Here is a 12,315-nt window from a genome sequence, read left to right as displayed (position 1 = left end):
TTGACTTAGCCTGAGCATATTCACACTGATAGAGATACGTACGATTTGACATAATCTTTAAATGTTCAAATGAGTCATGAAAATAACTGAATCATTTTAAATAAGAATTATCGCTGTCTTTAATGAACTGTCCATATATATCAAAGCATTTCAAGGCCTATTAGAAGTGCACTCGAGAAATATATATGTATAGACACACTGTTTTCTTTTTAATTGAAGCGAGGTTGGGTGTATTTCCATAACAATGTCTTCCCTGACGAAGTCCATGCAATTTCTGGTTAATTTATTCAGTACCCATGTAATTATATCTCTGATTATCACCTCACTTCAGCTGAATTGCAAGGCAGTGCCTGCAAATGCCAGAGTGGAGTCCTTTCCAGGATATCATGGCAATGTTAGTTATGAGATATATGCTGGGTAAGTGCCATATCTATCCAAGGTAAAGTATATTTATTCATGAATAAAGTCCATGTTCAAATGTAACAATAATTGAAAGTAACAAATTCAAAGTGCCAGATTTTTCACTGGAAAGAATATTTATTCATTAACACAGTCATGTTCAAAAATAGCATGCATGAATTTGCTCCTGTTTGTAAATAAACAATTAGCTGTGTATTTATGCAAAGATTAAGAACATAACCAAAGAGTTCATAGCTTGTAGAATGTTCATAGCTTGTAGAATGCATGCTTATATGACAAAGAAAGACAGAAAAACATAAAAGATATACAAATCTCTAATTGTTATGCACAGACTGTGAATATGTTTGAACAGAGTTTAATTTCTATGGATACTTAATAAATTTGGTGACAATTGAAGCTAAAAAATATTAAAGTCAAAATTGTTGCATGGAGAGTTCAAAATATGTAAAAGAGTAGGAGCGAAAATTGTTATATGGAGTGCTTAAAGATGTGATTCTACCACTCTTATATTCTATTGGATGACCAATTAACTGAATGAAAGTCTTTGTGTTTTCTTCATATTCATGCAGGTATGTGACAGTTAGTGAGGCCAATGGAAGAGAACTTTTCTACTATTTTGTGAAGTCAGAAAGTAATCCAGCAAATGATCCACTTCTTTGGCTTGAGGGAGGCCCTGGTTGCACCGGTTTCACTGGATTTGTCTATGAGATTGGTCAGCTATGGGAATTCTTGCTTTTATTGTCTGTTTCAATGCTCAAAGTTGCTATTTACTGAATGAATTTCGATCTTGTAAATATTAAGTTTTCAAATTGTGTAATCTGGCCATGGGAACGACTTGTTCAAATGGCTAACTGTAAGCTCACTTTTACCCATGTTGTTGGAATTGGCACCCAAAACTGAGTCAACTGTTGTTATAATTAGGCTTATGCAATACTAAGATATCATTGTAAACCAAAGAATAACAGAAATCGATAAATTATGGATTTCATACTCTTGAAACATTACCTATTCAATGTTCAGCATTGATCGTGAAAAGATAATGCACTTGCCAGACTTGCAAGGCTAGGCAGGGTGGGAGGCTATTTTGATGGAATCCTTGTGTAGAGAAAAACAGAACATAATAGTGATTTTTAGGAATTTGTAAAATAAAATGATAGAGATATTCTAATATTTATCCCAAAGTTTTTCTCCTATTGCAGGTCCAATGAGTTTTGATCTCAGTAACAATTCTGGGAGTTTGCCCATGCTCATCCCCAATCCACACTCTTGGACTAAGGTTGGCGTTCAAGGCTCCTGCCTCTGCCACTATGGTTATAATGAAATGTTTTCAATTAGGGCACCAAATTTTTTTCCCTCTTTCAAACATTCGTCAAGTGAGCATACTAGATTATGTCACTGATAAAGCATCTCTGTTATCAACTTTTATGTTCTGTTGCTTTCATCACTTTGGAATTTTCCATTATTAAATTGTTTCTCATCCAACTTGGACTTAACTTGGATGCCACTGAATGTATAAATTTTTGTTGTAATGGATTAACCTTGAATGGTTTTGCACATATAGGTCTCCAACATTCTTTTTTTTTATTCTCCAGTTGGGACTGCTTTTTCTTACTCCAATACAGCTACAGATTACAAGACTGGAGATTTTAAGGCTGCTTCAGATATACATACTTTCCTCATAAAGGTTTTCAGTTCTATCACGCTACAAAAAAATATTTTACAAGTGTATAGATTTTTGTGAATCTCAGTACAGTTTATAATCTTGGATGCAGTGGTTTGAAGCATTCCCTGAGTTTCTATCTAATCCATTTTATGTCAGAGGGGAATCTTATTGTGGTATTAATATTCCAATGGTCGTACAAGAAATAGTAAATGGTAAAGCACACATGACCCATGTTTTGTTATTCAGTTGACTTCTTGGATTCACTGTTTTTGGAATACGCTGGAATTTCTTTGTGGCAGCAGGAGTCCTATAAGTTGATTTGAGGTTGCATTTCAGGAAAACATATGTTCTAGACATTGTATTTTTCTTAATACAATTTGTTTTATGATTGATACTTTGATGCTTGACCGTTGCAACCTCTCTTTCTTGGCTATGACAGGAAATGAAGCAGGTATTAAACCAACCTTGAACATTAAGGTCAAAACTCTATGCTAATAATTGAAATTCATAGCTTTCTTCATTCAGGCCTCTCCAAAATATGTTGGTGACTATGAACAGCATTATGTTCCTTAGGAATTTTACTAGATGGTCTCATGGTCTGACTTCTTGCATGGCTAGTTTTTCAGGGTTATCTGGTTGGAAATGGGATGGCAGATGAAGTATTTGACAACTCAGAGGTGCCTTTTGCACATGGAAAGGGACTTATTTCTGACGAATTATACCAAATGTGTACCCTGCAATGTTAAAATAAGAGACCATGAAATCATAGGCACAATTTATATATTCTCCATAGACAGATGGTAGTTCCAGGGATGCCATTCAAATCCTAGTCTAACATGATATTATTTTATGAGTTGTTTACTCTAATGTTTAGAGAATGTAAATCAGTTGGCGTTTCAGCAGCTGTTTGATATAGAACTTCTACATACTTATGTTTGTGCAGGCAGTAAAGGAGGCTTGCAATAGTAGCTATTTGTATTCCACCAATGCTTCTTGTGAATCAAACCTATTAGAAGTGTCAAAGGTAATCCTTGTAGTCCTTTTCCTAACTTCTATCACAACAGTTGATTTTGCTAAATTCAGGACTTAACATTATTCCTTGCAAATTAGTCCTGATTTGGTCTTTTGAAAAACAGGTTTTGATGGGAATCAACCATGCCAATATTCTTGAACCCGTTTGTTACCCCCTTTCTGAGAAGCCGGAAAGCATAGGTAGTCAAAAACTCCTAACCAAGAGGGACGAAAAATTAGAAATAATTGATCAGGTTGTTGGATCAACGAGCAGAATCTCTAGTCTGGCAGTTCGTCTACAACATGCTTACCAGGATAGGCAATGCCCTGCTGTGGTAAAGTGCAATAGGTCCCCTGCTCCTCACGCGATGCAATCGATCTTTCTTGATCAGGAAACCAACTTGAACTTTTGAATGGAAGGGAACAAATGGCATGTTGATTAATGTCAAACATTGAGGAATCCCAACTTTGGAACAGCACGACATTGTTTATGTAAGCCCCCATCACTGTAAGTCAGGTTTATACTAATTTTATATTATTTCAGAATAAAGTTTTGATTTAATTTAATTATAATTTTAAGCTAGTACAACATCAAGTACCCTAGAATGTTTCCCACTGCTAGACGTTTTTTCTTGAAATTGCTTTACACACCCCAGAAATGCTTTGCAGCTAGGCCTTCAAATTGATATGATTTTTCTGCAATTCCAGATGTCAAGTTTCTATTCTAGAGTGATGGAGATGCAGCATTGCGTGTTGGTGGGAATATCATCAAGTTTCTATTCTAGAGTGATGGAGATACAACATTGCGTGTTGGTGGGAACATAGACTGGTACTCATATTGGGCTATGCATTTATATACACCCTTCGGCTCTGATTACCACCTCACTTCAGCTGAATTGCAAGGTAGCACCTGCAAATGCCAGAGTGGAGTCCTTTCCAGGATATCATGGCAATATTAGTTATGAGATATATGCTGGGTAAGTGCCATATCTATCCAAGGTAAAGTATATTTATTCATGAATAAAGTCCATGTTCAAATGTAACAATAATTGAAAGTAACAAATTCAAAGTGCCAGATTTTTCACTGGAAAGAATATTTATTCATTAACACAGTCATGTTCAAAAATAGCATGCATGAATTTGCTCCTGTTTGTAAATAAACAATTAGCTGTGTATTTATGCAAAGATTAAGAACATAACCAAAGAGTTCATAGCTTGTAGAATGCATGCTTATATGACAAAGAAAGACGGAAAAACGTAAAAGATATACAGATCTCTAATTGTTATGCACAGACCGTGAATATGTTTGAACAGAGTTTAATTTCTATGGATACTTAATAAATTTGGTGACAATTGAAGCTAAAAAATATTAAAGTCAAAATTGTTGCATGGAGAGTTCAAAATATGTAAAAGAGTAGGAGCGAAAATTGTTATATGGAGTGCTTAAAGATGTGATTCTACCACTCTTATATTCTATTGGATGACCAATTAACTGAATGAAAGTCTTTGTGTTTTCTTCATATTCATGCAGGTATGTGACAGTTAGTGAGGCCAATGGAAGAGAACTTTTCTACTATTTTATGAAGTCAGAAAGTAATCCAGCAAATGTTCCACTTCTTCTTTCGCTTGAGGGAGGTCCTGGTTGCACCGGTTTCACTGGATTTGTCTATGAGATTGGTCAGCTATGGGAATTCTTGCTCTTATTGTCTGTTTCAATGCTCAAAGTTGCTATTTACTGAATGAATTTTGATCTTGTACATATTAAGTTTTCAAATTGTGTAATCTGGCCATGGGAACGGCTTGTTCAAATGGCTAACTGTAAGCTCACTTTTACCCATGTTGTTGGAATTGGCACCCAAAACCGAGTCAACTGATGTTATAATTAGGCTTATGCAATACTAAGATATTATTGTAAACCAAAGAATAACGGAAATCGATAAATTATGGATTTCATACTCTTGAAACATTACCTATTCAATGTTCAGCATTGATCGTGAAAAGATAATGCACTTGCCAGACTTGCAAAGCTAGGCAGGGTGGGAGGCTATTTTGATGGAGCCCTTGTGTAGAGAAAAACAGAACATAATAGTGATTTTTAGAAATTTGTAAAATAAAATGATAGAGATCTTCTAATATTTAGCCCAAAGTTTTTCTCATATTGCAGGTCCAATGAGTTTTGATCTCAGTAACAATTCTGGGAGTTTGCCCACGCTCATCCCCAATCCACACTCTTGGACTAAGGTTGGCGTTCAAGGCTCCTGCCTCTGCCACTATGGTTATAATGAAATGTTTTCAATTAGGGCACCAAATTTTTTCCCTCTTTCAAACATTCGTCAAGTGAGCATGCTAGATTATGTCACTGATAAAGCATCTCTGTTATCAACTTTTATGTTCTGTTGCTTTCATCACTTTGGAATTTTCCAGTATTAAATTGTTTCTCATCCAACTTGAACTTAACTTGGATGCCACTGAATGTATAAATTTTTGTTGTAATGGATTAACCTTGAATGGTTTTGCACATGTAGGTCTCCAACATTCTTTTTGTTGATTCTCCAGTTGGGACTGGTTTTTCTTACTCCAATACAGCTACAGATTACAAGACTGGAGATTTTAAGGCTGCTTCAGATATACATACTTTCCTCATAAAGGTTTTCAGTTCTATCACGCTACAAAAAAATATTTTACAAGTGTATAGATTTTTGTGAATCTCAGTACAGTTTATAATCTTGGATGCAGTGGTTTGAAGCATTCCCTGAGTTTCTATCTAATCCATTTTATGTCAGAGGGGAATCTTATTGTGGTATTAATATTCCAATGGTGGTACAGGAAATAGTAAATGGTAAAGCACACACGACCCATGTTTTGTTATTCAATTGACTTCTTGGATTCTCTGTTTTTGGAATAGGCTGGAATTTCTATGTGGCAGCAGGAGTCCTATAAGTTGATTTGAGGTTGCATTTCAGGAAAACATATGTTCTAGACATTGTATTTTTCTTAATACAATTTGTTTTATGATTGATACTTTGATGCTTGACCGTTGCAACCTCTCTTTCTTGGCTATGACAGGAAATGAGGCAGGTATTAAACCAACCTTGAACATTAAGGTCAAAACTCTTTGCTAATAATTGAAATTCATAGCTTTCTTCATTCAGGCCTCTCCAAAATATGTTGGTGACTATGAACAGCGTTATGTTCCTTAGGAATTTTACTAGATGGTCTCATGGTCTGACTTCTTGCATGGCTAGTTTTTCAGGGTTATCTGGTTGGAAATGGGATGGCAGATGAAGTATTTGACAACTCAGAGGTGCCTTTTGCACATGGAAAGGGACTTATTTCTGACGAATTATACCAGGTGTGTACCCTGCAACGTTAAAATAAGAGACCATGAAATCATAGGCACAATTTATATATTCTCCATAGACAGATGGTAGTTCCAGGGATGCCATTCAAATCCTAGTCTAACATGATATTATTTTACGAGTTGTTTACTCTAATGTTTAGAGAATGTAAATCAGTTGGCGTTTCAGCAGCTGTTTGATATAGAACTTCTACATACTTATGTTTGTGCAGGCAGTAAAGGAGGCTTGCAATAGTAGCTATTTGTATTCCACCAATGCTTCTTGTGAATCAAACCTATTAGAAGTGTCGAAGGTAATCCTTGTAGTCCTTTTCCTAACTTCTATCACAACAGTTGATTTTGCTAAATTCAGGACTTAACATTATTCCTTGCAAATTAGTCCTGATTTGGTCTTTTGAAAAACAGGTTTTGATGGGAATCAACCATGCCAATATTCTTGAACCCGTTTGTTACCCCCTTTCTGAGAAGCCAGAAAGCATAGGTAGTCAAAAACTCCTAACCAAGAGGGACGAAAAATTAGAAATAATTGATTAGGTTGTTGGATCAACGAGCAGAATCTCTAGTATGGCGGTTCGTCTACAACATGCTTACCAGGATAGGCAATGCCCTGTTGTGGTAAAGTGCAATAGGTCCCCTGCTCCTCACGCGATGCAATCAATCTTTCTTGATCAGGAACCAACTTGAAATTTTGAATGGAAGGGAACAAATGGCATGTTGATTAATGTCAAACATTGAGGAATCCCAACTTTGGAACAACACTACATTGTTTATGTAAGCACCCATCACTGTAAGTCAGGTTTATACTAATTTTATATTATTTCAGAATAAAGTTTTGACTTAATTTAATTATAATTTTAAGCTAGTACAACATCAAGTACCCTAGAATGTTTCCCACTGCTAGACGTTTTTTGTTGAAATTGCTTTACACACCCCAGAAATGCTTTGCAGCTAGGCCTTCCAATTGATATGATTTTTCTGCAATTCCAGATGTCAAGTTTCTATTCTAGAGTGATGGAGATGCAGCATTGCGTGTTGGTGGGAATATCGTCAAGTTTCTATTCTAGAGTTATGGAGATGCAGCATTGCGTGTTGGTGGGAACATAGACTGGTACTCATATTGGGCTATGCATTTATATACACCCTTCGGCTCTAGTTTTCCAACCATAAATCTCTCTGACAAAAGCACTGTCTTGACCAGAACCCTTCTTATGGTGACAATGACAAGAACTTCATGCAGAGACCCCACATTCTTTACATAATTCTCAATAATCGGTGGTAAGCCGGAAATAAGGCCACTGCAGAAGAAACAAATTCCCGGTACACGTGAATTCACCTGGAAAGCAATCCATTCAAACCTTCTATGCTGAGTTTTCTCCGTGCTAAATATTTATACTTTTCTGCCTCTCATAGTTCCAAGAGAACATTATGGTCAGAAAAATTGCTGCAATTAGGAAGGGACACCAACCTCCCTGTGGTACCTTATTCAATACAGATGATAGATAAACGCCTTCAGAGATAGCAAAAAACAGAGTTAAGGGTAGTATAAGCAAAATATTTTGTGTAAACGATGTCCCGTGCACTATTTGTCATAGATTATCCTTCTAATATTCTCACCAGTGAAGGAAACAAGTTTTCCCAAGTCCCAAAAGTCAATAAAAACAACATATTATCAATACAACAATGCAAAGGTTTCTATCTTCCTATATTTTACATCACAATTGAGCATCAAAGGCTGGCACTTCCAAAGGAGCGTGATCAATTCTTCTTAAAATTCGCCACAACCAAAACAACACCATCAAGACCAGTAACAATATAAGTAAGAAAAATAAAATATCTAACCATATATATGCTATTATTCTCCGCTGGTAATCCATAAGTGGTGACGTTTCAAGAGCTGATGCAGATTCAAGCAGCAAGCTAGCCAATGTTGTCAATTTGCTGTAAAACATTTGGTAGACAAACTTTGAATCTCAAATTCACCAAACAATGAGCACGATTAAATAGCTCTAATTAACTCCATATAGCCCAGCTCACATATCCACTATCAAAACTGAAGTAAATTAAAAATGCTCTCAAAACTTTTACCTCTTCCAAAACGTAATTTAAAAACACATTGTGACATCTTGTCCATCTTTTACCTATCTAATGATAACCTAAAAATCACAGAACTTTGGTATTCTTCTTCTACAATGCCAAGATTTCAAATCATGATTCATACGTATGGTCTATATAGACTCAAAGGTCATACATGCTCATTAGTCTCCACCCTAGATTGATGAGCAACATGTCTGCTAAATAAAAACATAGATAATCTACCATAAATTTAAAAATGAATGCATATTTAAAACATGGTAAATGCTTAGAATTTTCATTATATACTGAATATCAGTACATTATGATATGAAATAAGGCAACATTTTTCATCCCTATGGTGGAAAATAAGCTCGAGGGAAGCAGCTAAGAGCCATGGACTGTTTTATGATTGAGAATGTTGTTGTAATCAATGCTTGACTGGCTACAATGGCTGCTAAAGTGGCAACAATGAACATTGACCAACACATAGGCTGTGGTATTTTAGTTCTTTCTCTGTAGGCCAACTGCCAGTCAATTTACAAATGAAAGCAAGGCTTTCATTCGTCTACGATGATCCTCCAGACATTTGGGTGGAAGTATAAAAGTAGGGTTTTGAGGAGCTTTAGGAATCCTAAAGCAAACTGGTTTGCCATTGCACCCCAAAAACAGGGGATGAAACTCTTGGTTTATCATATCTGATTGAACTTGAAAGGGAACTTGCAACAATGTTTTTGGAGGAGGAGATGTTGGTCCCCTCTTTCAACGCACTCATGTTTACGCCCAACAAAACAAAACTATAATCCAGAAAAGAAGGCCAATATGTACAAGAAACCTTAACTATGAAACCTCTATCAAACTCAGACCAGGAATCGAAACCAGGGAGCAAAATTTTACTGAAACCACTCGAAACCTATCCAATTCTCCAATCTCTACCGTGAGCTGTTCATGGACAAATCTTTAGTTATTAAACACTAAACAATTATGTTTAAACCTACAATTTTTTAAACATAATCCCTGCATATTGAATTTATATTTTTCTTAAATGCTCAAGGCAAGAAAGGTCTAAGCAGAAGGTTAGAAAAAATTTAAAAAAAAAATTCAAAAACCACTTTAGCCTTGAGTGATTTAAAAAGTTTTGGAAGGAAAAAATTGAAAAAATAAAAAACTTCTTTAAACAAGATCAAAATAATCTAGTTTCTCTGCAAAATCCTTTCAGAATTCGAGTCTGGAATTTAATTATACATAAACTATGACCAATACAAACACAATTTTCTGCAATTCCTTGAAGCAAGTTCTGAAGCAGTTGCATTATAGTCTAAATGTATAAAATATTGACTTGTTTTGTAAATTTTAGAGCAGCGAGAAAACACACAAAATAAAACCCTAACCTTACTCGGTCTGTCTCTGATCACTTCAGAAAATAGCTCAAATTGGAAGGCTGAAACAACAAACAGGCTGTCAAAACAACCATGTCATACCCTGCCATGGCCTAGACACCTCCTGGACTCTGTTTCCATAATCAGTGCGACGGACCGCTTCTTTGTTCAATTCTTCTCAATGAGCTTTCAGGAATCAAGGGGCCGACCTGACAGAACAAACCCTTGTCCCTAAAAATTTTACATATGAAAGAAATGCTCACTGTGGAGAGCTAATGATCCTCTGTTCCATTAGTGTTGTTTTCGCTTGTGAAAGCTTCTTGGATCTTGTGATCGTTGTCCCAGAAAGGAGGGAATACAAGCATGGAAGGGCAATTGCTGTGCGAGTAAAAGGGGCATTCAATAACAGTGAAAGCGTCCCATTTATCAACACATACATACACCTGATATAGTTGATGTTCTCCCTCCTCGCTTCTGTTGCATTTGATTCTTGGCAGTTGTCCAGTGCTTTCTACCATAAATTTAAAAATGAATGCATATTTAAAACATGGTAAATGCTTAGAATTTTCATTATATAATGAATATCAGTACATTATGATATGAAATAAGGCAACATTTTTCATCCTTGTGGTGGAAAATAAGCTCGAGGGAAGCAGCTAAGAGCCATGGACTGTTTTATGATTGAGAATGTTGGTGTAATCAATGCTTCACTGGCTACAATGGCTGCTAAAGTGGGAACAATGAACATTGACCAATACACAGGCTGTGGTATTTTAGTTCTTTCTCTGTAGGCCAACTGCCAATCAATTTACAGATGAAAGCAAGGTCAATGAAAGCAAGGCTTTCATTCATCTACGATGATCCTCTAGACATTTGGGTGGAAGTATAAAAGTAGGGTTTTGAGGAGCCTTAGGAATCCTAAAGCAAACTGGTTTGCCATTGCACCCCAAAAACAGGAGATGAAACTCTTGGTTTATCATATCTGATTGAACTTGAAAGGGAGCTTGCAACAATGTTTTTGAAGGAGGAGATGTTTGTCCCCTCTTTCAACGCACTCATGTTTACGCCCAACAAAACAAAACTATAATCCAGAAAAGAAGGCCAATATGTACAAGAAACCTTAACTATGAAACCTCTATCAAACTCAGACCAGGAATCGAAACCGGGGAGCAGAATTTTACTGAAACCACTCGAAACCTACCCAATTTTCCAATCTCTACCGTGAGCTGTTCGTGGACAAATCTTTAGTTATTGAACACTAAACAATTACATTTAAACCTACAATTTTTTAAACATAATCCCTGCATATTGAATTTATATTTTTCTTAAATGCTCAAGACAAGAAAGGTCTGAGCAGAAGGTTGGAAAAGAAAAAAATCAAAAACCACTTTAGCTCAAAAAAATTGACAGATGAAAGAAATGCTCACTGTGGAGAGCTAATGATCCTCTGTTCCATTAGTATTGTTTTCGCTTGTGAAAGCTTCTTGGATCTTGTGATCGTTGTCCCATAAAGGAGGAAATACAAGCATGGAAGGGCAATTGTTGTGCGGGTAAAAGGGGCATTCGATAACAGTGAAAGCATCCCATTTATCAACACATACATACAACTGATATAGTTGATGCTCTCCCTCCTCGCTTCTGTTGCATTCGATTCTTGGCAGTTGTCCAGTGCTTTCTCTAATGGCTTCTTTGATATTCCTCAAACTGTATTCTCTTCCGTCAGGTTTAATACCTGCAAACAAACTACCAATTACTATTACAAATCTAAATACTGATTTTGTATGAAAGAATTAATTTGGCAGCGGTCTCCTAGTATCTGATCACCTGCTTCTTTAAGCGCCCCGAGAATGTCCATATTTTCTCTCAAGGAAAGAGCCGACTCAAAGTATGAATGCTCATCAAGATTGAGAGAGCAAGTGTCGTGCTTCTCCCATTCGTGCCCCCAGAATTTGTGTCCATCACTGCTAGGACAGCTTAAAGAATCCCAATATTTGTTCAGCTCTTCCTTCAGATCTGAAATCTGCAAATTCTCTCACAATACATAAAATCCGGCCATGATCATATAAGTCAAAAGTATAGAGTGAGCAGCACCTTTGAATAATCGAATTCTCTGGAAGAATCACAGAACTGTGGCCATTTCCCGTCGCTGTAATTGGGCCAGAGACCATGAATGGAAAAGTCGGAAGCAGGCTTTCCTGTGCGAGGGTAACAACATCCTCTACGAGTATCACAGTATGAACCAGGCCACTGCATTTACAAGCAATTGATTTCCATTAACATACACTACGAGAAAGAATACTGAAGCAGAACCCTGTGACATGAACCCTGGGTATGACAGAAATCGACCGCGCTAATCAACCGCTGAAAATAGTTTTTGCTTCCTCTTCCTTTTGTGATCGAACGGTTCAAATTTT

General features: G+C 36.4%; 2 protein-coding genes and 1 pseudogene across 4 annotated transcripts; 2 read left to right on the top strand and 1 right to left on the bottom strand.

The window, feature by feature from the left end:
* Positions 1-244: 244 nt before the first annotated feature.
* Positions 245-3,591, top strand: LOC149176899 (serine carboxypeptidase 1-like). Its single transcript, XM_089423233.1, has 9 exons — positions 245-417; positions 990-1,132; positions 1,620-1,696; positions 1,982-2,104; positions 2,193-2,295; positions 2,523-2,560; positions 2,710-2,812; positions 3,031-3,107; positions 3,220-3,591. Exons 1-9 carry the CDS (start codon positions 245-247, stop codon positions 3,505-3,507), a joined length of 1,125 nt encoding a protein of 374 aa, XP_089279359.1. The 3' UTR covers positions 3,508-3,591.
* A 235-nt stretch (positions 3,592-3,826) lies between these two features.
* LOC149176898 (serine carboxypeptidase 1-like) lies at positions 3,827-7,136 on the top strand (annotated as a pseudogene).
* A 161-nt stretch (positions 7,137-7,297) lies between these two features.
* On the bottom strand, positions 7,298-11,973 carry LOC149176897 (ribonuclease 1-like). Of its 3 annotated transcripts, XM_089420002.1 has the most exons (4): positions 11,726-11,973; positions 11,507-11,633; positions 8,292-8,390; positions 7,302-7,930 (listed from the first exon to the last, which is right to left on the bottom strand). In XM_089420002.1, exons 1-4 carry the CDS (start codon positions 11,754-11,756, stop codon positions 7,900-7,902), a joined length of 288 nt encoding a protein of 95 aa, XP_089276128.1. In that variant the 5' UTR covers positions 11,757-11,973; the 3' UTR covers positions 7,302-7,899. The 3 variants fall into 3 exon arrangements, with proteins under 3 accessions (XP_089276126.1, XP_089276128.1, XP_089276127.1); XM_089420000.1 differs by having other exon boundaries at positions 7,298-8,390; XM_089420001.1 differs by lacking the exons at positions 7,302-7,930; positions 8,292-8,390 and adding an exon at positions 9,743-10,412 and having other exon boundaries at positions 11,329-11,633.
* Positions 11,974-12,315: the final 342 nt, after the last annotated feature.

Source organism: Pinus tabuliformis, chromosome 4_1, assembly GCF_031772625.1.
Source record: "Pinus tabuliformis cultivar Carrire ecotype Pingquan chromosome 4_1, CPIR1, whole genome shotgun sequence".
NCBI classification, from domain to species: Eukaryota; Viridiplantae; Streptophyta; class Pinopsida; order Pinales; family Pinaceae; genus Pinus; species Pinus tabuliformis.
This window is presented reverse-complemented; position numbering and strand designations above follow the sequence as displayed.